General features: G+C 43.6%; 1 protein-coding gene across 1 annotated transcript in view; it reads right to left on the reverse strand.

Annotated features, from left to right (window-relative positions):
* AGBL1 (AGBL carboxypeptidase 1) overlaps window positions 1–26,142 on the reverse strand; it is a 354,668-nt gene that overhangs the window by 150,028 nt on the left and 178,498 nt on the right. Inside the window, exons 18-20 of the mRNA XM_027822795.3 lie at window positions 25,369–25,498; window positions 13,598–13,729; window positions 9,025–9,201 (exon numbers count right to left, since the gene is read on the reverse strand). Of these exons, the coding sequence (XP_027678596.3) occupies window positions 9,025–9,201; window positions 13,598–13,729; window positions 25,369–25,498 (439 nt within the window). The remainder of the gene's footprint in view (window positions 1–9,024; window positions 9,202–13,597; window positions 13,730–25,368; window positions 25,499–26,142) is intronic.

The raw sequence follows: 26,142 nt of genomic DNA on the forward strand, positions 1-26,142 counted from the left end.
TTTCTACCCTAAAACCTTCCTTGCAACTCACCCACCATACTTGGCTTCGTGACTTCACCCAGAGAGTGACTAACATTATTATAGTGAAAGACTGTGTGATGGAAATGTTGGGTCTTTCACAGATCTTAGTTTTGACAGAGAGCTTTTGAAGGCTTGTCAACGAAGTCTCGAGCACTTGTCTGTTAGCACTCTGCCTGATACTGCTATCCCTGTACCCAAAGTCGTCTGGGAAGTGGTGGTTATTCCCTCTTCCACTCAAGTCTGATGAGAAAATCAGGACTGTTCAATTTCTCCAAGTTAGAAGCATTAGATTGGGCAACAAAAACTGTTTCCCTCTCCACTCCCAAAGGCTCTCTTCAAAGAACGATCTATATCACCAGCACAATCCACTTCAAAGGGCAATGTCAAGGTATCTGTAATCATTTTACAAACTCATTTGTGTTACTCCCTGTTGTTTATAAGCAGCCCTTAGTAGCATGAGGCTAAAATCTATTTCCTTACTGATTTATTTCCTCCATCATGTACACATGCTGAGCAAAATTCTGTACCCGCATGGCATGGTACTGAAAGCATGGTGCAGTACAGAATGGTAAGCCAAGGTTAGCATGGGATGGAGCTGAAAAATACAGGGCAGTATATGAACGAATAGTACGGTACGGTACAATAGGGTACTGAATAATATAATGCAGGACAGATGCAGCGAAGGGCTACTAGCATGATCAGAGGAATGGAGAACATATCTGATGAGAGGAGACCAAAGGGTCTGTAAACACTACCACTTATGTCAGTATAATGTTGTTCAGGGGTGTGAATAATTTACATCAACCTAAGCGCCTGTGTGGACAGCACTATGTCGACAGGAGAGCTTCTCCCACCTACACAGCTATCGTCTCTCTGGTTTTATTATGCCGACGGGAGAACTCTCTCCCACTGGCAGAGCGTCTTCACCAGACATGCTGCAGCTGCGCCACTGTAGTGTTTCTAGCTTAGACTAGCCCTAAGGCTACACCTATGTTGCACACCTCTTGTGGGGACATGTAGGATATGAGGATATGTCTGGTGGTGACATGTAGACGCTGTGTCCTCACTATGGTGTGTAGCTACACATGTCAATGAAAGGCTCTGGCGGGGGGAGGCAGAGGTGAAAGGCTCAGCAACGGTCAACTGCTGGAGGCTTTCCCCAACAGAGGGAACTGCCAGAGCCTTTCCCCATTGCAGCTGAGAACTGCCAGCCAGCAATGGGGAGTTACCAGAGCTTTCCCCACCTCAGGGAAAGACTCCAGCAGGGCCGGGAGGCAGTGGGACACTATGCTGATAAAAATAGCAGTGCAGAAGAGGAGGCCCTGCTCGGGCACGTAGAGACCCCTGTAGGGTACATACACACAGGGTTCAGGAGTTTTTTTACTTGCCTGAACAGTGCCTCACAATCTACACCACTCTTTCTACCCATGCGGAGGGGGGCGTGCAGTATATTCTACATGCTGCTGAAAGAAGCGTGCAGGATAGACTTACCTTAAGAGCTTGGCTTGTTTAGCCTAGCAAAATGAAGGGTTTGGGGGGATATGGTTGCTCTCTCTATACACCACAGGGCTGAAAATTAGGGATGGAGAGGAGTTATTTAAGCTAAAGAACAATGCTGGCTCAAGAATGAATGAGTATAAACTGACCGTGAGTAAATTTAGGCTGGATATTAGAAGAAAGTTTCCAAACATTAGAAAAGTACGGTTCTATGACTGCTTTCCAATAGAAGTGGGGCAAACAACCACCTTATTAATTTTAACATGGAGCTTAATACGTTTATGAACAGGATTATAGAAGAGCATTGCCTGCAATAGCAGAGGACTGGACAGTGACCCAGGAAGTCCCTTCCAGTCTTATGTACAGCATGGTATAGAACTGACTAACACTGTATGGTACAATACAGTACTAAATAGTCTCCAGTATGGTTTCGCATGGAACAGAATAGGATGGTATAATAAATTGTGATATGATACTATATGGAATGGTATTGAATAGCCTGTTACTGTATGGTCATGGCAAAGTTGTATTATATACAGGGGCAGGAAATGGAAGCTATGAGAAACTTGTGGAAGTATCAAAAGACAGCTCGCTGGAGACTAAATTACCTGACTCCTCTTAGATCAGGACTCATGGTCAGAATGGGTAAAACTTCTTAAAAAGGTGCCGCACAGAATTCATTTTCACACAAACAAGAGATGGTCCCGACAAACTGAATAGCTGAGAGGTTGTTGCAATAAAAACCCATGTGGCGGGCTGGGAGACTGTTTGGTTTAGTCCACCAAACACTCAGCCTTCGCAAAGGCAATGAACTTATGAGCTTCTTCAATTTTCTGATTGTTTTTCTCTTTCAACCACAGGGTTTCTAAACAGGTAGGAGTGGGAGGGAGAATTCCCCACTGAAATCCATTACTCCTTTTTTAGCAACACTTTCTGATAGAGACACTGCTCCTATAAGACTCCATCAGGCAACCTAGATGAAATGAGAAAGAGTTGGGGTTTGGATTTTTCTTCTTCTTCCTTAGGTTGAATAAAATCTCAGATAAGATCAATAGTTTCTTTGGTTTTATGTTTCTCTTCCTTGAGGGCGATTGGCTTATTGCATTTCCATGGATCACAGAGACAGGGCGATTCAACAGAGATAAACCATCTTTAATATTCCCAGCCTTTTCATAGAATCATAGAATCACAGAATCATAGAATATCAGGGTTGGAAGGGACCTCAGGAGGTCATCTAGTCCAACCCCCTGCTCAAAGCAGGACCAATCCCCAATCAAATCATCCCAGCCAAGGCTTTGTCAAGCCTGACCTTAAAAACTTCCAAGGAAGGAGATTCTACCACCTCCCTAGGTAACGCATTCCAGTGTTTCACCACCCTCCTAGTGAAAAAGTTTTTCCTAATATCCAACCTAAACCTCCCCCACTGCAACTTGAGACCATTACTCCTTGTCCTGTCCTCTTCTACCACAGAGAATAGTCTAGAACCATCCTCTCTGGAACCACCTCTCAGGTAGTTGAAAGCAGCTATCAAATCCCCCCTCATTCTTCTCTTCCGCAGACTAAACAATCCCAGTTCCCTCAGCCTCTCCTCATAAGTCATGTGTTCCAGACCCCTAATCATTTTTGTTGCCCTTCGCTGGACTCTCTCCAATTTATCCACGTCCTTCTTGTAGTGTGGGGCCCAAAACTGGACACAGTACTCCAGATGAGGCCTCACCAATGTCGAATAGAGGGGAACGATCACGTCCCTCGATCTGCTTGCTATGCCCCTACTTATACATCCCAAAATGCAATTGGCCTTCTTGGCAACAAGGGCACACTACTGACTCATATCCAGCTTCTCGTCCACTGTAACCCCTAGGTCCTTTTCCGCAGAACTGCTGCCTAGCCATTCGGTCCCTAGTCTGTAGCTGTGCATTGGGTTCTTCCATCCTAAGTGCAGGACCCTGCACTTATCCTTGTTGAACCGCATCAGGTTTCTTTTGGCCCAATCCTCCAATTTGTCTAGGTCCCTCTGTATCCTATCCCTGCCCTCCAGCGTATCTACCACTCCTCCCAGTTTAGTATCATCTGCAAATTTGCTGAGAGTGCAATCCACACCATCCTCCAGATCATTTATGAAGATATTGAACAAAACCGGCCCCAGGACCGACCCCTGGGGCACTCCACTTGACACCGGCTGCCAACTAGACATGGAGCCATTGATCACTACCCGTTGAGCCCGACAATCTAGCCAGCTTTCTACCCACCTTATAGTGCATTCATCCAGCCCATACTTCTTTAACTTGCTGACAAGAATACTGTGGGAGACCGTGTCAAAAGCTTTGCTAAAGTCAAGAAACAATACATCCACTGCTTTCCCTTCATCCACAGAATCAGTAATCTCATCATAGAAGGCTATTAGATTAGTCAGGCATGACCTACCCTTGGTGAATCCATGCTGACTGTTCCTGATCACTTTCCTCTCGTGTAAGTGCTTCAGGATTGATTCCTTGAGGACCTACTCCATGATTTTTCTGGGGACTGAGGTGAGGCTGACTGGCCTGTAGTTCCCAGGATCCTCCTTCTTCCCTTTTTTAAAGATTGGCACTACATTAGCCTTTTTCCAGTCATCTGGGACTTCCCCCGTTCGCCACGAGTTTTCAAAGATAATGGCCAACGGCTCTGCAATCACATCCGCCAATTCCTTTAGCACTCTCGGATGCAACTCGTCCGGCCCCATAGACTTGTGCACGTCCAGCTTTTCTAAATAGTCCCTAACCACCTCTTTCTCCTCAGAGGGCTGGCCATCTACTCCCCATGTTGTGAAGCCCAGCGCAGCAGTCTGGGAGCTGTCCTTGTTAGTGAAGACAGAGGCAAAAAAAGCATTGAGCACATTAGCTTTTTCCACATCCTCTGTCACTAGGTTGCCTCCCTCATTCAGTAAGGGGCCCACACTTTCCTTGGCTTTCTTCTTGTTGCCAACATACCTGAAGAAACCCTTCTTGTTACTCTTGACATCTCTTGCTAGCTGCAGCTCCAGGTGCGATTTGGCCCTCCTGATTTCATTCCTACATGCCTGAGCAATATTTTTATACTCTTCCCTGGTCATATGTCCAACCTTCCACTTCTTGTAAGCTTCTCTTTTATGTTTAAGATCCGCTAGGATTTCACCGTTAAGCCAAGCTGGTCGCCTGCCATATTTACTATTCTTTCGACTCATCGGGATGGTTTGTCCCTGTAACCTCAACAGGGATTCCTTGAAATACAGCCAGCTCTCCTGGACTCCTTTCCCCTTCATGTTAGTCCCCTCATTTAAAAGTCAAATGACTTTTAAATGAGGTTGGGGTCACTCTTGATTCTTATTAGAATATCACACGTGCCAAACACCTTTCTTAATTTTAACACAGTGAACCATTTCTAAAATGGGGGTTGTAAGTTTTAATGCAAGCCAGGCAACATTCCCTGTAAACTTTCTGGCTGGACTCACTACCAGGAAGTACTGGGTTTTATTTTAATTCAGTCCCTCCTCCACTTTGATGTCATAGGACACACTTACCATTGACATGCAGCTTAGGGCAGCTTTTTCTAATGGCATCTAGAGGGCTTTTTTGTTCTTGCCCAATCCTTTAACAACTCCCTAGTAGCACTCTGTGTAACTACACAGACTAAGTTAGTGGTCGGAGTGGGCAAAGGGACTAGTTGCATGAACAAGGAGAGCAGAATTTGCTGCCTTATTGTTTGCAACGGGGAAGGAAGCATGGGTCATTGGTTAGATGGGGAGACTGGCAGCCAGGACTTACTGATATGGCCACAGGCAAGTGTCTTTAGTCATCTGAGCCTCAGTTTCCCTCTTGGTACAATGGGGTGCTGGAAGACTTAGTTGCTGTTTGTAAGGTGCATTAAGAGGCTATATAAGTAAAAGCATAAAAAAAAATTAAAGGGCCTGTTTGTCCAGGTGAGTTTATGGATATAATTGTAGGGGGTTGCTGTCATATGGTTTAAAAAACAGATTCTAATTATAATCAAATGTGGGTGCAAAACTGCAGATACTGTTAATTGGAAGCAGAGGTCACAGGATGAAGATATCTAACTGACAAATTACACCCACAAATCAGGTATCTCTCTAAATTGTGTCATTTTCACACAAGGGAGCTGGAGGGTCCAAAATTGCAGCCCCATAACCAGTATCTAAATTGCGGCTTCTTGAAAAATGTGGCCCTATAAAAATGATTTATTCAGTCTACACCCAGGAGCTTTGGGACTGTCAGATTCTAATGAAAGTCTTTGGTGGGTGGGACTTGGGTACTACATGGAACTATGCAATGAAATCTTTGGTTTACCATGTTGAGAATATTCTCCTAGGAACCCAAATACAAAAGAACAAAAACAAGTAGTACCCTAGTTAGAGATTCCTAAATAGAAGGGGAAATCTCCTATTGATATCAATTATTTGAAGGTAATAGCTTATGATCATTTACGCAGCTCCAAAATAAATCTCAGCGTAAGAAATGATACATCATTTCAATTCTAACAAATCAGGCACTTAGTGTCCTGGAGGAGAAATGATTGGAACTACTTTAAAGCTGCCTTAACCTGAGAAACTGCAAAAATATTTATATTCGCGTGATGGAAGGAAGAAATGCCCCTGTGGGCATATTTAAGTGTCCTCTGTCTTTGGGATAAATGGTAATGATAAACAAAAAATGGAAAGATGACCTTAGAATAATAACCTCATGATCCAACTGGGACTGAGCTTTCCAACACACAGAAATCATTTGCAATACGTTCAGAACAGAAATTTCTATCCCGCTTTATAGCTTATAGACTTCCTTATGGGTCACAAAAACGTGGATTTGATTCCCTCTCTTGCAACAGGTGCCCACATGTAAAATTACTCTGATTCCCATGCTGGCTGCCTACAGTTCTGCTCAGTTGCTCAGTGATGAGGGTGAGGATAAGGGAAAAAAAAACAGAGGGAAAAATAGAGATGTCTTTCATATACTTCAAAGGATGGTTAAAGACAGTCCAGGTCCTGCAACACTGGGTATTTCTGTGTATCCCTTAAGACCTCCAAAATAGAGAAGAGACATTGAGGAAACAACAGAAATGCACTGAAGCTAATCACTGAATACAACATTCATACAGGGCTTTTCACATTACTGTCCTACCACCTCAAGTTGTGATCATATCAGACCTCACAAACTAAGCAGTGTTGGGTCAAGGACCACATACAGCTGGTAGGCATAGTGATTCAGTGGATAATGATCCTGTCTGATACCCCAGTATGGTGTTAGGGCACTCTGCATTGCTAGAGGTATCTGGGTGAAATCCTGGCCCCACTGAAATCAACAGGAGTTTTGGTATCCTGGTATCTAACTATCCACTGTCTTTTTGGATAAAATGTAGGACGAAAATTCTGCTCTCTGGTGCTTATTAAAAATCCATTAGCACTTTTCCTAGGAGAAGGAGGTATCAGTTGTGCTGCTCTGGCCAATCTGGGTAATTATATTATCTTTCCTTAAATTCTCTCTGCAATTATTTCTTCACTTCCTGCCCTGGACTTCTATATTCTTACGTACTGTTAAAGCAGCTGCTGAGCTCCTCCTGGCTACACTTCACTGGAGGGCAAAGTGATTAGTGTATAAGGTTTGCAAAATCCTTGAGATCCTTTGCTCAGAGAGTAATTTGCAATGTATTACTACAAATAATTAATTAGTAATTATCCTGAAGGACCTTTAGGACCCCTAATTGCTTTATTAACACTTCTGCATATAGGGACACTGACCCGCTCCGACAGAAATGGGTTGAAACATGGCAGCCATTCTGCCCTAGCAACACTCCCTATTTGTTTTGGGAGAGGAAGAATCCACCGGTTGACACTGAACGGAGAGCTCAGATCAGCAGAGTATAATTACTGGGGTTAATAACCTTACTCTTGTTAAAAATGCCACAAGGTTTTTAACAGACACAAGTGGTCAGAGCGTGTGTGTCTCATCCAAAACACATAGCACCTCCAACATGAGTACCCCCTTCATGCTGTTTGGGATGACAGTCAGTAATGACTTAGAAAGAAAAATGTCCCTGTTGAATCAGTAACACTACTCCCTCTGGTATAGCGCTCCTTTGAGCCGCACGTCGCGATATTAGAGCAATACAGATTCAGAGAGACTAGCACCCCTGACTGACCCAAACCCACCACTTCCTCCCAGACCTGCAGCAAGCTGCAGTTTTCTTAGAGGTAGCCCAGAGGAAATATCTTTATAAGGCCAAGCCCTGGGTATTCCCATGGGCCTGACATGATCAGGATGAGTTCATTACAGTGTGTCTAGTGCTAAATAATAATGGCTCCGTGTGTGTCTGGTGTTCTCATTTGCATAACATTACCCAGAATGCTCTTTCATCTTACAGCTATTTGATAGTGGATGCTGATGTCTGTACTCTAGGAACATACTCTAAGGTTGTATGTTTTGTTTGGATGCAGAGAGTTTCTTCAGCAAGTACAAAGAGTCATTACAGACAGCAGCAGGGGAAACAGTTGGTGTTCCCTCAGCTAGGGAGGCTCAGAGTAAACTAAAACAATCAGCCCATCAGCTTCCCTTAAAAAGGACAGGGCTTGACAGAGCCCACTGTCACAGGGTCTTTTATTTAGGCTACACCTGCAGGGTGTAAGCAACAGAGCAAGCAGTGGAGTACACATTCCCCTCCATAGCTGTGGGTGTCATTTGTAATATAGTTGAGAATGTCTCATGATTTATATGATCGCTTTATTTCCCACTGGTTGGTGGGAATCCCTTGCCAACAATAAGATTACAATACATAGCACAGATGTCAAATCGTTCTAATCACATCATGCTAACCACTGGTGCCACAGCGCCGGATTCAGAACTCCATTACACCAGTCTCATGCCGCCAGTGGAGTTATGCAGGCTTACAACTGCTGTAAACGGAGCTTCAGATCAGGTTCAAAGCTTAATAAGGAGAGGCAGCATCCATCTCTCCAGAATTCCTGATTGCCCCAATATAGCTTCTGTAGGACAGAGTAGATTCGGTTTAGTTAAATTACAAGGAGACCCCTCTTTGTTCAGAACACCAAAGAAACATTTATTGTGTGAGAGGAGAACCAGGCCCACTTACAGCAGTTTTACACCACTATAACTCCATAGCCTTCATGGAATAAGTCCTGATTTATACTAGGGTAAGTGAGAAGAATCAGGCCTTGTTTCCTTTACTGTTGAATGAGGCTGCAGGAGACACAATAGCATATCACTGTAGACAGCAGACTGAGGTCTGATGGTAATATTATAGTACAAACTTGGAGGCAATTCTACTCTCAGGAGCAGTGGCAAGAAATTATAGCGAAATGTTTCAGAGTTCATTCCACTGAAGGGCTCAGGAAAGCAAAGGCTCCTGAGCAAGAAAACAGCACCCCACCATTACAAAACTGCTCATCCCTGCACTGCAAGTGTAAGTGAGCTCCATAAGGGAAGAGAGGATAGGAATGGGCTCCCAGACATAGGTACTCACCTTGTAGAGCCCATGGCTGCAGCCACAGTAGGTGTTCTCCATTGTGTAGCTCCTCAACACACCAATCTCCCGCCACACTACTACCCGTGCTGTTGATTCACGTGACTTCTCCACCAGGAAGCTACAGCTGCTCATGACAAATGCAGGTGCCACTTTATCCAGGATTTTTGGGAGGGTCTGCAAAAAAAGAATCAAACAAGAATAAGAACATGAATTAGATATAGAGTTATGTAGTTATTATTTACATAGCACCAATAGATCTGAGCAAAATTCAAGAATTTCCATCCCCTGGGAAATTCCAAAATTTCACTGTTTGTTTTTGTCTCAAATGGGGAATAAGAGTTGAAATACTGAATTTTCAGATTTTCGATTGAAATGAAACATTTTGACATTCGTGAATCTAAAGGCTGAGTTTTTGTTTGTTGAACTGACCTGAAACACTTCATCTGGTAGCCTGATGTGCCAGGCTCCCGCTCTGAACCAGATTCTCTGGCTGGCTGTATCTCCCATGATATACCTGTAGTCATAACTCCCATGATGCACCACGCAGCTTGGTTAGAGGAGTGTGTGTTGCAGCATGAGAAATATAATCTTTCAGGGAACCCAGTCCATACGAGAAAATGGGGGCCTGAACTACAACTCCCATGAGGCAATGTGCCATAAAAACATCCATGGAGTGGGTTCGTTGTCGTTAATGGCAGCTGTACACATATCCAAAGGCCCAATTCTAGCCAAGTGCATTTCCTCACCCACTCTCCCCGCCCAAAATAAAAAGAGTGTTGGACCACCAAATTAGAAATTACGGGCCAAATTCTATGCTAATGTAAATGAGCACCATTTACACCAGGTGTATATTTGGCCTATACAGTATTAAAATAAAGGACACATTTTCTTTGCCTGTATAACTGTCACCACCTTAAACTGTTGAATTGACCAGATTCCTACAAAGGGGACCTTCTCCATTGATGCCACCATTTACTTTTCATTCTGTTCAGTTTGGGTGGTGAAATCTTAACAGTCCATTTCACTTTGTTTAGAAGTCAGTTTTACTGTCTGATTTTGAACTATTATAGCTCGGTCTTATTGGGCTTGGTTTCACAACACTGAGTAGGGGAATATTTGGCTTAACTGGCAGGGGAAAAAAAGACTTCTTAGGTTTTCTAAAACATGTTTAGAGAAACCACAAACTTTTGGCCTAACTGTTTAGATGATCTCCTCATTAACATTAATTCTGTACATAGAACTACCACCAATCATCGCCACCGACCCAGACTCAGGCTCACAGACCCAGGCTCTGAGACTCGCTGCCATGGGATCCTGCTTGCTGTGTAGACACATCCATCAGTGAAGCCTTAAGTGAATTAGGCATCCAAATCCCACTGGCTTTTAATGGGATTTGGGCACTTAACTCACTTACTCTGCTTTGAAAAGCCAAACCTCAATGCCTTATCCTGCAGCCACATGCCAATCTCTCTGATTTAGCAGAATAACTTCCTGTATGGTACCATCTAAGGGAGTTATGAAGACCTATCATCTGGGGAACAGACATGCAAGCTGTGGGTTGGAGAATGCCTCTGCAGCACGTTCTTGGATGGCAGTGGAGGCTAGCTCCGGATTCATTAATTGCAGATTCCGGACACACTCTGGATGCCTGAAGGAAGTGTTTGAATTCTGTTTGTATATCTGTTGATTCTCCCCCGGCTTCTCAAGCTTCTGAAATCCAAACAGAACCCAGCTTCAAAAGTAGTGCTGACTATGAGCGCTCTCTCTCCTCCACTTGTGAAACAGGGAGATTTGGCTAACAAAGATCTTGCAAGAGTGCTGGAGCACTTTCCTTCTGGGAAAGTATACTCCTTGGATGATGCCTGAAGATAAATGAGGAAGACGTGGTTTCCTAAAGGAAGGGAGGGAGTTGCAGATTGTCCTGGAGAGGTACAAGTCTTACAACAGTGCAGAGCTATACAAGAACATTATAACCTCTTCTATGCCAGATCTCACTAGCCTATGCCTCTTAAACCAGTTTTGGACTACAATTTAGGTTTTGTAAAAATTAATTTTTAAAACTATAATTAGAGATAATTTCATCTCAGATGGAGAAACAGACAGAGTGGTGAAGTGACTTGCCCAAAGTCACACAAATCTGGCAGAGCTGGGACTAGAACCCATTAGATCTGTGTACCAGTCTCCTATTTTAACCACTAGACAACTCTCCTTCCCTAATACAGACAGAATTATTTTCAAGACACTTTTAAAAAGTTTCATTGAAAATGGGGAATTTTTAAATATTACTCATTCCCTTGAACTGTCAAAAACTACAAACCAACAGCCAGTAGATGCTAGTGCCTGAGAACCAGACAGCGAGGCTAACTAAACACAGAGCAAAAATAATCTAGTCTAGTTTCACTTTCTAACAGGAATGGACTATAAATGGGAAACAAATGGTCTGTTAAAGAGAATAGGAGTTTCCAATGGGTTCTATTTTAAGAATCCTGTCACAGGAAAAACACTGAAGGGAACTGTATTTTAATATTCACTTACCGAATCAGATTTATTGGGACACTGCAAGTACCAAGTCCAGCACACATAGGCAGGACTGAACATCCTGTTAAAACCTCAGGTCAGAACAACAAAACACACAAGACAACAACTTAATACTAAGATAAAGCTATAGCACCATCTACTCATGGGGGTGCTCTCTACACTAAACATTATAGTACAGGGATCGGCAACGTTTGGCACGCGGCCCGTCAGGGAAATCCGCTGGCAGGCCGGGACGGATTGTTTACCTGCAGTGTCCGCAGGTTCGGCCGATTGCAGCTCCCACTGGCTGCGGTTCGCCGTTCCAGGCCAATGGGAGCTGCGGGAAGCGGCGCAGGCCGAGGGATGTGCTGGCCGCCACTTCCCACAGCCACCATTGGCCTGGAACAGCAAACCGCTACCAGTGGGAGCTGCAATCGGCCGAACCTGTGGACGTTGCAGGTAAACAAACCATCCCAGCCCACCAACGGATTTCTCTGACGGGCCGCATGCCAAAGGTTGCTGATTCCTGTTATAGTATTTAAAAATACAGGGTCAAGTCCAATGCTACATTACTCCAGTTTGACACATGTGTAACTCCATGGTTTCAATGAAGCCATGCTGAGGTAAAACTGAAGTAGCATAGGGGTGAATCAGACTCTTGATTTTTATTTTGACATGGTGCTTTTAACAATAAAGCAATTGAATTCAACAGGGCAAGATGACCTGTGGCCTTTTACCAGCGTTATTATATGGTACATAAAGGGTTAAATGAATGATGTTATGCATGTGTGTGGTTTACTCACACAAAAAGGTAGCTGCCCAGGTAGGCAAGTGTTTGTGGCCATTGATTAGGGGGCATGTTCATTAAGATGATACTTCTGCTAATATTCAGTGCATATAGATTTTAGAGATGGGTCCAGCCTCCCAGAAATGCATTCCTCTGGACTCTGGGGAAGTTCACACCCAGCTCCAAACTTCATAGATTGGGCCCATCCCTAATCATAGAAATGCAAAACTGGAAGGGACCTCAAGCTATCACCTCTTGCAGCCCCCTGCACTGAAGTGAGACCCAGGACACCTAGACCAGCCCTGACAGGTGTTTATCCAACTGTTCTGAAAAAACCTCCAATAATGAAGATTCCACAATCTCCCTTGGAAGCCTATTCCAGGCCTTAACTACCCTTATAGTTAGAAAGATTTTCCTAATATCTAACCTAAATCGCTCTTGCTGCAGATTAAACACATGATTTCTTGCCCTACTTTCAATAGACAGGGAGAGCAATATAACACCATCCTCTTTATAACAGCTCTTAACATATTTGAAGACTGTTTTTAGGTCTCTCCTCAGTCTTTTTTCAAGACTAAATATGCCCAGGTTTTTTAACCTTCCCTCAGAGATCAGATTTATCATTTTTGTTGCTTTCCTCTGGACTCTCCAATTTGTCTGCATCTTTCTTAAAGTGTCATGCCCAGAACTGGACACAGTACTCCACCTGAGGCCTCACCAGTGCTGAATAGAGCAGGACAATTCCCTCTTGTATCTTACATACAACATTCCTGTTAATACACCCCAGAATGATACTGGCCTTTTTTGCAACTGCAGCACAGCTGACGCATTCAATTTGTGATCCACTATAACCCCCAGATCTTTTTCAGAAGTACTACTCCCCAGTTATTCAGCCAGTTATTCCCCATTCTGTAGCTACGCATTTGATTTTTCCTTCTTACTTTGCACCTGTCTTTACTGAATTTCACCTTGTTGATTTCAGACTATTTTCCAACATCATTTTGAATTCAAAATCCTGTCCCCAAAATTTCTAGCAACCATTCCCAGTTTGATGTCATCTGCAAATTACATAAGCATACTCTCCATGCCATTATCCAAATCATTAATGAAAATACTAAATCAAACCAGACGTAGGCCAGACCCCATGGGATCCCACTAGATATAGTTTGACAGCAAACCATAACAACTCTGAGTACGATCTTACAGATCAATTGTGTGTGCGTGCACGAGTGCACAGTAGGTGTGTACTGTAATGTAAAGTCTCACCCTGTAGCCAACATCTTCTGTGACAACTGCTGTGTTGACAGTGCAGCCTGCCTGCCACAAGGTTTCCTTGATGCTGCAGCCATAGAGGAACACATTCTTCTTCTGGGAGTGGCCGTGATAGTCGCAGAATACCTGGAGATCAGAAAAAGGAACAACACTGACCATAAAACAGGAAGGATTCTAGCCCTTCCAATGGCAATGTGTGACAGTAGTGAGTTGACCAATTGCTAAAGAACCACCCTTTCTTCAGAGCTCCTCAGAGGCTCACGGGCTATGGGGCATGCCCATAATGAACACCATATGCTGTTGATCAATTGTGATCAGCCTTCCTAGGTTCTGCCAGTCCACCTGATTCTGGAGGTTCAGAGAAGAGAGGGAGGTTATGTTGTTTTGTTTGAAAGACGAGGAACTGTGTCCCATCACTGTAATGATTCCATGGCAGCTCAGGATCATACGTGCATCTTATGATGCAATCAAAGGGCAGTTTGTCAAAGTCCTTCTACTTCTAAACTTCAGCATTACCCTCTGGAGGTCTAAAACCTGTACCTTACCAGGCAATTAATCTTGGTTTCTTTAAGTTCAAAGTCTTTACTATGTAATTTGCAGAAAAATACAACCATGCTATTACACTAGTAGTTATTGCCTATTGTTAGGACATTGTACATATCCCTATAAACCAAAGCACAGTAAGTGACCTATTTTACATAGTCTAATCAATCAATCTCTTTAGCATCAGTCTTCAGGTAGCTAGGTGCTCAGCATATTCCCACTTTCCGTGGAATTTTAGATGGTCTTTATAAGCACATATCAAGTCTTCTACAAACGAAAATCAGGGTTTATTGACCTACGAGGTAAATATTGATGCAGGCCTGGAGAATCAATCATGATGCTCAGTGAGATATGCATTGCTGTTATATATATTCTCCATGTCTTCATCAGAAATACTGGAAAATCCAATAAGGAAAGGAATTTCAAAAGAAGAGCAATTGTTCTTTTTAAGCCATCATTCAAAATGGTCAGAAGAAGATAGTGCTCCAGCAAAGTTTTATTCACTTTTGATAAGCCAATTGGAAAGCAAAGAGGAGCATCCAGATACCACTAAAAGAGAAACTTCAGACTAGACAGGCAGACAGACAGAAGAAGGAAGATGGAGGAAGAAATAAGCAGTGGGTGCAATCACAGTGGGTGATGTTTTGCCATTGACTTCAAAGGTCCAAGATTTCACCCAGTATATTTATCTGCCTGATCATTTATTTACCTTTGGCCCGTTAAAGACAATTAAGTTTTACTGAATTTAACTGCAGCCATTCAGGATGCAATTATTTGCACACTAGGTTTGTCAGCTATGCCAGCCAGTCCAGCTTCGACTGCCCACGTCTGCTTCTCTCATCACCACCTCCGCACTTCCTCCCCTGCATGAAAAACCCCACATCAAACTTCATAAACTCACCACCTTATCCTCTTTCAATCTCTCCTTAACAGCAAGTTCTGCAACAAAGCTTACAGATTGCTACCTCGGGCACTGATTAGTTAAGCAGCAAACTGCAACTTCTGATTTTCAGGTAAACTATTTTACTGTAACCTAACCCTCACCAACATCTTTGTTTCATCCAATTGCTGGCTCCTGTTTACACCTAGATTGTAAGCTCTCTGGGGCACAGACTGTCTTGTTACATGTCTGTACAGCACCTAGCTTAATAGGACCCCCATCCTTGATTAGGATTGCTTGGCTCTACTGGAATGAATTATTACTATTGTAATTAGTTGGTTCTGTTTCATAACCATGTCTGTCTGAGGGGCAGGGGGGTGGATTTTTCCAATGCAAGTTCCCAGAGAAGACAAGCCCTAAGAAAGTTGGCATGTCCTGGACATGCCAATCTAGGAGCATATTCTCAGATCCATAATGAAACAGCAATACTGCTGACACCTGGTGCACACAGGTGCAATAGCAGGGAATTAAGTGAGAGAAGCATTTCCCCAGTTTATAATGCAGATCATGCATGGAACACCCGAGCACACTACTATCAGGGTGGAAGTAGTTGTGCACCTACTGTTATGTCTCCTCACAGGTATGTTTTCAGCCAGTGAGGAGCCAGGATTTAACAATATGGCAAACGAAGACAAAATGTTAATGTCTATCCCCCATTAGAGTTTTATGCAGCTGTCCCTGCTTTGTCAACCAGGCCACCGAACCCACGTCACCCTCAACCAGACCTCCAACATTGTTCCTCCTTCCAGCGTCCAGCACTAGACGACTTTGTTACTATTTCTCATAAGGTGGTGTCCAGGGGACCCAGCCATTACTCAACTCCATTGTACTAAACTATAGGGAGACATAGAACTACTCACATGTTTAAGGGCTTTGCTGCATCAGGGCCAGAGTATTCAGCGCCTCGCAGGATTGAGCCCTATGGCAACATGCAGCCTACAAAGGGCAGGCAATGAGGATACAAAGAAAGCATGAACAATTTTTATACACAGTATGACTGAGATTTTCAAAGGAGACTAGTTCAGTAGGACTTGGGGACCTAATTCTCATAGGCCCCTGAATGGGGGTCCTCCCCCTAGCAGTCTGGTAAAGCACTTGCTATTCCATCTTTGCCTCAGTTTCTGAGAGTGAGGATTTTAATAAGTCCAATGAGGCTTGTATATTGAACAGCATCCCTTCAGGGGTCTAGTTTACTCAACTCCAAAGGCAGAACATCACACAAAGAGTCTGTATCTCTCCGTAGCTGGAGGGAGAAGCGGCTGAGTCAGCCTTAGTGTGTCAACCTCAGTTATGCCCAAGGTCCCTTACCAGTGAGGACTTCATGAGCCAGGACACTTCTCTGGAGCCAGGGACTTATTGTGACTAGCTGGGGAAGGGTCTCTCTTTTGGGCCAAAGTCCCCACAGAGACCGAACCATGACAATCCTTCCTCAGGACAGCATATCATTCCTTTTTTTCCTAGGGCTTCCGCTGTTGCTTGGTGAATTCTTTCCTGGGAACCAGGTTTCTCTGAGACTCAGCATTCATGGTCCCTGCCTTCTGGAAATGCTCCTACCCAGGAGCATTCTTCCTTGGTTTCCTTTGCTGGTGAACCCCCTCACCACCTTCCCCATGAGAAGCCTTTACCATAGGAACCCTCTCTTCCTACATCTTGGGAACTATTCTCTCCCCCAGAAGTCTCTGTTCCCTTAGCTAGACACCCCAGGAGCAGCTTCCTTTTATCTTGGCCAGGTGCTTCCCTCCCTAATTAACTGCCTCTCAGGAACTCAATGAGTTAACCAATCCCAGGTGAACCTGGAATTGCCCCATTCTCCCTTGTGAAGCCTGTCAGAGGTAGGCTCCTGACCCCTTCAAAGGGCCAGCTATCCTCTGACAGCCCCTTAAAGTAGCCCAGCCTTGCACACATTGGGAGTGGTGGGTTAATATGTAAATATGCATGAACCACACCCAGCTGCCCTCAACCGGCCCCTAATTATCTGGCTAATTAAATGTAGTGTCCCAAGTAACAACTTACATGGGTGGTCTGTTATCCAAAGCTCGCCCATGTCCTGTCCATTCCCTGATTCTGCCGCCTGCAGAACTCCACCACTTGCACCTACGCTTGCCTGTCCCCAGAGTGTTGTGCTCGCATTCCTGACACATGGAGATCAGTTTGCTTCCCAGCAGTGAGTCCACTGCATTATTTACACCATTCTCACTAGATGATGAAGGCAAGGGGAGGACTGTAACTGCCGTGAAATAGGATGCCGATCCACAAACAGCAGCATTTCCAATTAAACAAACCCAGTTTTGCACAGACCCTGGACATGCAGCCCGCTCAGATTGCGCACATATTTTGCAGAGCTATATGTAACCCATACACTGTGAAGTAACTCCATCTGCGATGTTTTCAATTACCCTAAAATGGCCCCATCCAAATGGCTGCATTTACTACTTCCTTTAATAACAGAGAGACACTTTTCCAGCTAGTGTTTCATCTAAGCTATCAGCAACATCCAGCCATAGTTTAGGTTAACCACAGGTACTACATGGAATTTATTCCTATGAATATCAAAGAGGATTTTACAGTTTCCATCCTATTTTGAGGCAGAACTCCAAGCTCAATTGGATATCAATTACCTGCCAATTTCACATATTACTAACATGCAAAAGGCACATACATTATCTTCTTATAATATTATTTTACATATTAGAAAGCACTAAGGGATATTCAGCTAGTCAGACAACAACATTGCTGAGCGGTGATAGCCCTATAATTCTGCGTTTAGAGAATCCCACAGATGAATCCTAACTGGTAGGACTGAAATGGGCCTGCTAGGTGATCCATTCCTGCCCACCTGCATCAATGCATGACTATCATCTACACTGATTGCTGTGGGACTGTCTGCAAGAACTGCCCACAGAGCCTTATCCCCTTTAGTTTCCATTAGCTTCCAACGGCAGCAGGGTCAGTACCACTGTAGCTATTTATGGGCAGTTCCATTTGAAAGTTGTACAGAAGGCATTGAAAACTTGTTTTCATTTTGATTAAACTCACTTCATCGTGTGATTTCCGTGGGTATTTTTTTCCACCCAGGTTCCTGTGACTTTACAACACTTCCCTATCACCCCCTGACAGTCCTACCTTTTCTATCACAGGGGTCTCCTTCATGGTTCAGCCAACATAGAAGCCAGGTGCTGTACTCTGTAGTCTGATAGCAGAGCTCTAACTGAGGCATCTAAGAGTGGACAGAGAATGACCATGGGAGTAAGAGGCAACCAGCCTCTTCTCTAGCCAGGACAGTATAACTCATGCAGCACAATCAGACTCCAAGACGTGCACCCTTCTCACCCCTCAAGAAATTATCCAAGTCCAAGGTAAGAATTGGCAGTATACTCACTTTTGCCAGCTCTCACACTTTTATCACAAGTCTCACCGTATTTTTATTACAACCCTGGCTGCCAGAGTCAATTTATTCCCTGCAACTCTCAGCTTTCATTAAAAAAAGAAAGAGAGAGAGAGAGAAAAATAAAAGTTTCTAGCCCTCGTGGCCCCAGAGAAAATCTTGAAAATGTGACACCAGAAGGCAAATAAAAAGACAATCACTAAATATTATCATGGTTGCGGGGGCTAGACTCATTGCACTTGGGGTGGCAATACTGCATTTCAATCAATTTCAGGCAGTGCCTAGTGGCTTCAAAGAATGATAAAGGCTCAGATTGTGGCTTTAGGACATTTGGTGGTTGGAGCCATGAAGCAGCAGGGCTAGAGGGAGAGGAAAGAGTTATGTCTTACTCATCCGTAATTTCTTCTGGGGCTCAGAAGGGAGCCAAAGCACTGCAGTATCTCTGCCTCCCGCCGACCCTTTCTCATGGCCCCACCTTCATCCCAGCACACCCACCCTGGGCACTCTCCCATTCAGGTCTCTGGCAGTAGACTCATAGGGAGAGTCAGCCGACAGCACAGGACAGCTGGTCAGAACACAGAAATCAAGTTTCACAACAGTTACACAGATGGCTTTTTTCAAAAGGGGCCGATTCTTTGTTGTTCTTCAAAATTTTCCACAGGATTTTTTTTTTTATAATTTTTTTGTAAAGATTTTCAAAGATCGGCATTTTCAAAAGTGAATTTTTTTCTATCTCCCAAATTTTGGTTTTGATATTGAAATCCCCCTGCCTTGAGATTAGAAGACCAATAAAAACTGTCAATGTTTAAAACAAAATTAAGGAAAATTAAAACCAAAAATGTTAAATAAGCAATTGTGTCAAAAAATGAAAAATATTGAGAAAATTAAAGAGAGACAAGGTGGGTGAGGTAATAGCTTTTATTGAACTCACTTCTGTTGGGGGAAGGGACAAGCTTTTGAATGCACAGAGCATTTCTTCAGGTCTGGGGAAGGTAACCAGAGTGTCTGAGCTAAATACAAGTTGGGACAGATTGTTACGCATAAAGGGTTCAGATATGCTGTAGGAGAGTACTTAAAATAAAGTGGGCTACTGAGGGTTTCCAGGCAGCAGAGTGTATCACAAATTGTTGTAATGAGCCATAAAACCAGTGTTTCTCTTTAGTCCATGGGTTAGCGTGTTGTATTATTACACTCCCAAACTCATCTTTTGAAGGTGTGCAGGTTTCCTTAGAGGAGGAGGACTGCGCAGTCAAATATAGAGTGACTGCTTTGTAAAAAGTGTTCATCCAATCTGTCCCAACTTATATTTAGCTCAGACACTCTGATTACTGTCCCCAGACCTGAAAAAATGCTCTGTGAATTTCAAAAGCTTGTCCCTTGCACCAACAGAAGTTGGTCCAATAAAAGATAATACCTAACCTACCATATCTCTCCTCTATCCTGGGACCAACATGGCTACACTGACACTGCAAACAACAACAGAAAATCAAAACCATTTTCACAAAAAGATTATTTTTCATTGATATATTTGAAAAATGTTGAGTAGCTCTGTAGCTGAGCTCCTTCAGGGCAGTGTGAGGCCTTGCACAGGGCATGTTGAGACAATGATGCTGCGATGCCAGTGTGCTGTTTACTGCTCAGACTCCAGTGCCATATGTCACCCCATCTCAAAAAAGATATATTAGCATTGGAAAAGGTTCAGAAAAGGGCAACAAAAATTATTAGGGGTATAGAACGGCTCCTGTATGAGGAGAGATTAATAAGACTGGGACTTTCCAGCTTGGAAAAGAGGCGACTAAGGGGGGATATGATAGAGGTCTATAAAATCATGAGTGGTATAGAGAAAGTAAATAAGGAAGTGTTTTTTCACTCCTTCTCATAATACAAGAACAAGGGGCCACCAAATGAAATTAATAGGTAGCAGGTTTAAAACAAACACAAGAAAGTATTTTTTCACACAATGCACTGTCAACCTCTGGAACTCCTTGCCAGAGGGTGTTGTGAAGGCCAATACAATAACGGGGTTCAAAAGGGAGCTAGATAGATTCATGGAAATAGGTCCATCAATGGCTATTAGCCAGGGTGGGCAGGAATGGTATCCCTAGCCTCTGTTTGGCAGAAGCTGGGATTGGGTGACAGGGCATGGATCACTTGATGAACCTGTCTGTTCATTCCCTTTGGGGCACCTGCCATTGGCCACTGTCAGAGGACAGGATACTGGGCTCGATGGACCTTTGGTCTGACCCACTATGGCCATTCTTATGTTCTTATGTATTATTTCTAGGCCCCAGCTGAGACCAGAACCACATTGGGCAAACACATACTAAGAGACAGTTCCTGCCCTGAGGTGCTTACCATCTAAAGAGCCAATGCAGGCACAGAGCAGGAGAAAGGAAATATCATTATCTCCATCTAATGGATGGAAAACCAAGGCCCAGAGAGATTAAGTGCCAGATTGTTAAAGGTCTTGAAGCCCTAACTCCCACTGAAAACACTAGGAGTTATTATATTTTTATATATTTTTAAAAGCGGCAAAGAGTCCTGTGGCACCTTATAGACTAACAGACGTATTGGAGCATAAGCTTTAGTGGGTGAATGCCCCTTCGTTGGATGCATGACATATACTTTTAAAATCTGGCCCTAAATGGCTTGTCAGGGTCACATACTGATTTTGTAGCAGACATGGGAACTGAACTGAACTTGAGTGCTAGTCTGCTGCTTTAGCCATAAAACCATCCTTCCTCTGAAACAACACATGGTGAGTGTATGAGCCTGAGGGCTCTTGGAGGCTAATGTGAGGAGTCAGGCCCCTGTCCTAGTGGGAGCCCATCAGACCTTGTGATAACTGTATAGCTGAAGGGGCTGGTTTAGTAGTGTGAGCCCCAGGTATTCAATACCTAGATTTTTTGGTTGAACCCCCTCTGGGGTTGATTCAATCCTAAATCAAATTAGTAAGGGGTCATTCACATGAGACTTAAATGCCAACGTCCTATCCCCACTGCATGGACATTAAAATCCAGAGAGACTTTTCCTTAGAGATGGCATTTGCCTTGGCTTCCTTGTTACAGATTTGTTCTTCCATCTGTTTGCCAATCTCCTACTGAGAAGGGGTTGCATTCCAGTGGGACTTGTGTGTGTATAGGTTCTAAAGTGCTTTGAGATCCTTTGGGTTTGAAGGTTCTAATCACTTAAAATACAAAACACTGTAGTAAATTCATGCCCAGCTTGGATGCCACAGCTGTCTGTATGCTGAATACAAGGGGCCACATGAACTTCACGGTGACAGAATGGACACAATGCAGATCCTGTTGCTTCAAAACCACAGAGCCATGCCACTGAGCTAACATAAAGCCTCCCATTGCTGTTAGCAATAGATGGCTTTTGACACACAGCTGAGTTATTCTAATTCCATACAGTAGAGGGCAGAGAAGACACACACCAGGTTGCTCTTTGTTCTAGTGAGATTCCCCTAGCTGAAGAAGGAAAAGAAAGTCGCAGTTAGCATACTGTTTTCTACCGGAAAAGCAGTTGCAATTAAACTGGCCTGGTCTGAAAGACTATTACCTTTAAAGCTCTGTCCCTTTCTCCTTCAAGATGTCATGCCCTGCTTTGAAGAAACTGCTCACACATCACTAGCATAAATGGGGCCAAATCACTTCATAGAAAAACCATTTGGCTATCAACTAACTTGGCTCCATAGCTTACTTTCAGAGTAGGGAAAGGTATTTTTGAATGTGTGTAAACTTAAATCAATGTGCTCTTTAAATTCAGAGAAAAATCCGTTTCTCGTGTACTTCAGGCTGAGAGCAAGAGAGAAGATGGAATCAACAGCTTCTCCTAAACTCAAGAATACTGACAACTTGCAATGCGTATGGGCCCAACCTCAGGACCCAGATACCACATTGATAAGCACGGGATAAAGACACAGATTAGAGAGAAGAAGAAAGGATAGATAGATAAAATATATTTGAATAAGAGGGAATGAGAATGAGAAAGTAGCTTAGATTAGATTCAGAGAGCCCATTGAAGCACCACACCACTGAAAATGATTGCGAGCTAACTCAAAAGTAAGCTTCTGGGGGCTGGGTGTCCTTCAACTCTCCCAGGTGTCAATGTCTCCAGCAGTTGAGCTCCAGCACGCTGGCCTATGACAGAAACCCCCCAGTTGCAGGGAGTTTCACTATCAGGACAACTGCAGACTTTTTTCATCTCTACCTGCTGTTAGACTGTGAGCCTCCTCCATTGGACTCCGCTCATGACGCACAAGGGGAATCTTCCACACCTGTGACTCGCCCTGTCCATCAGGTTGTTTCTCCCTAGCCCTCGGGCTCTTGCAGCCTGAAGATCCGTCTTGAATTTGCATTAGATCCGTTTGGTGGTATTCAAACCACTTTGCACTTTTTCCTCAAGGTCTTGGACCCCTCTCCACATTCTCCTGGTCAGCGACCCTGGGCAGAGTGAAAACTTATCCCAGCCCCGTAGAGGACCAGGAATCCTTTTGGGCTGCAGCGGTCTCATGAGTTTTTGCCACCCGCAGAGAAGGAATTTTTTTTTCCTCCGCAAAAGTAAAAAACAGAAATTTTCACCAAAATGGCTTGACTGACAAATGTGCAGAAAAGGAATTCCACAGTGCAAAATAATTAGACTATTCCCAGAGGCCAAGGGACCCATCAATTGAATTTGAGTCACTGGTGACTGGAGTATTAAGCTTTAAAAAAATCAGTGCAAAATCCTTACATATGAACTAGCTTGAGTACCTGAACCACAGGAGAGGAGGAACCAGAGACTGGAGCTGGGCAATATTTTTTGGACTAACATTTTTTTCTTTTCTTTTTTTTTTCAGATTCAGGTCGACCAAAACATTTAGTGCATTCAGGTCAAAATCACCAAACTTCTTCAGTTAAAACTGAAAAGAAATCTGAAATAATAGAAAGGTGTTGACATTTTCTAAGCAAAATGTTCAGATTTTTCAGTGTGAAACACCTTTTTGTTTCAAATTTTACTGCATTTAAAAAAAAAAGGTTAAAAACCTGAAACATTTTGTTCGACCCACAATAAAAAAAATTCCGGTTCAGCCACTGAACTGACAAAATCAATCATTAGTGCATCTCTACCAGGGGCTTTCAAAAATCAGGCACTTACACTCAGGCCTGGCATTCCTTGTCATGCCAAAATGCACATGCCATTACCATGATTGTATATGCAAATGCCCAGTTAGAGGATTAACCAGGGATACACATGTGCAGTGCAATTGTGGGGACTGTGTGTCTCCAGCTTGAAAAGTCAGGAACTATTCTCCTCCATAAAGTCATCACAAGAGTTTCTCCACTCATCTGCATAGCTCTTATTAGAGACGAGGCTTGGAAAGAGCTGCTTAAGTCTCTGCTTAACAAATGAGTTTTGAGCTTTCCAGAGACCCAACGCTACTGGCTAACTGCTAACTATGAAACATCCTGCTCCCATTGAATTGAATGGCAAAAATGATCATTGAGTTCAGTGGGAGCAGGATGAGCTTTTTGGCCCTGATTCAACAAAGCAATGAAACCAATGGGACTTAAGCTTGTGCATAAAATTATGCACATGATAAAATGACGTTGAAACAGGGACTAAATCAGATGAGGTATGTAAAAGATGACAGTGCGGCCGACGACACTGAATATCCTATATCAGACTAGGCAGGTGGAAGATGACGTAATGGCCCATTCCACGACTTTGTTACTCTGTGAGCAACATTTAGTATTCAGCTGTTCCTCAGCTGCCTTTCAGATGGTCCCAGCTGGAAACCGGAGCACGCTGCCATGCTTATGGCTAATTAATGTTTATTTATATTTTTAAACAAGCATTCCACTTGTCATGTTCACATAAATCTTTTCCTTTCCCACTAGGGGCTGTTGGAGCATGAGCCGAAATACTTTGTTTACTCATCACAAGCCTAGTCTGAGTGCTGGTCTGTTGGAGGTTTCTCCACTCTTTGCTGCGATTCATGTTGAGGGCTTTGAGCCAAAGGGGAGAAGAGGAGACTCCCTTCCCATGACAGAGAAGCACAGAAGTTATTCCCTTTTGGAGCTGGTTACTGTGCTGCCATCCATGTTCAAGTTGCTCTGATGTGGGCTGGAGATCTCTTAAGGAGTGACCAAACTGAGCTCAGCCCTATTGCACTGGATCCTGCAATGAGATCTTTGCAAACTCTCTCCCCTCTCCACCAGGAATGGTCTGAAGAAAACACTGATGATGGATAATACTTCACACCGATCTAGCACTTTTCATCCGAAGACTCAAAGAGCTTTATGAAAGGTGGACATTGTAATCCTCACTTTACAAAGGAGAACACTTTGCCCAGAGAGGCGAGGTTATTTGCCCAACTTCACTCAGGGAGCCAGTGGCATGCTGAGAAATCAGATCAAGATCTCCTGATTCCCTGACCTCTGCTTTAAATGCTGCACTAAGTTGCCTGCCTGCACAGCAAACTTTGCAGGAACCCTCTAAAACACTTAGGGAATCCCAAGTAGGTAAAAATTGGCATCCTCTCATCAAGCAATTTATTACTTCAGTGCTCTGCTTTCCCAGATAGCATGGATTTTGGGGACAGAACTTCCCGAAACTACATCTCAACTTCAGCTCTCCTAACCTTAAACTTTCCCCCCTAGCCAGTGTGCTCTCCAGACTGGGCATAGGGTTGTTGGTTAGAAGGGCCGACAGGCAATAAAATATCCCCTGAAGTGAAGGTCTCCAAGCTCTTCCCCATTTCCAGAGTAATGTAGCACTGGAATGTTTCCAGATCTCCCCAGACCCCTTCTCTCTTAGACCTGAACTATACAGCACAGGAGTCTTTGGGGAAGGTTGCAACAAATGAGCAGTGCAGGGATATTAATAAAAGGGAAGACGGAAATGACTCACCAGCGGAGCCCGGCCAACGCTGCACAGGTAGTAGAGGAGGCCCTTGGTGTGGTAAATGGTTGGATGGAGCTGGCAGCTGGGAGCCAGCCACTGTCTATTCAGGTCGTCCCCACTCAAGGAGCACCGGTGGCTGGAATCACAGAACAAAACACACCCGAATTAAACTAACAAAACAACTCAGCGGTTTCAAAATGTCTGCTGTTTCTGGATAGTCCCTATACTAGGGCAGGCTTGACTTCTGATGCTAATTCATAGATATATATCTAGATTTCAGAGATGGGCTTGAATGAACTAAAACTCCACAGAAGCTTATTTTAGAGGATTCTGCAAAGAATTAATTATCTATTTCATTTCCCTGCAAGGCCTGCTCAGTTAGATTCTAGGTAATTAATGCAGTTTTGGTTTACACATGCACTCATATTAAACAGGACTAATACTCTTTTTTTTAACATTGCTAAAGTCTGATGTGAAATACAGAATCCATCATGGTCTATGGAGGTATAAAGGGTGGGTTTTCCATAGCCAACCTGGGGCATAGGAATGCCCAATCATCAGTCATTATCATTGGAACTGGAAAATCAGTCAGGCCCCATTGAAAATCTATAGGCACCTGCATGGGATGAGCAAAATATCTCATGCATGGTTTCTCCACTCATGAGAAATGCAACCATCTCAAACACATATCAAGAACCAATAAGATCTTTATGCTATACATCACTGTTATAAAAAACAATTGGCTTTAGTGGGAATTTGACTTCACTGTGAGGGCTGAGT

Source organism: Chelonia mydas, chromosome 10 (assembly GCF_015237465.2).
Source record: "Chelonia mydas isolate rCheMyd1 chromosome 10, rCheMyd1.pri.v2, whole genome shotgun sequence".
Taxonomy (NCBI): domain Eukaryota; kingdom Metazoa; phylum Chordata; order Testudines; family Cheloniidae; genus Chelonia; species Chelonia mydas.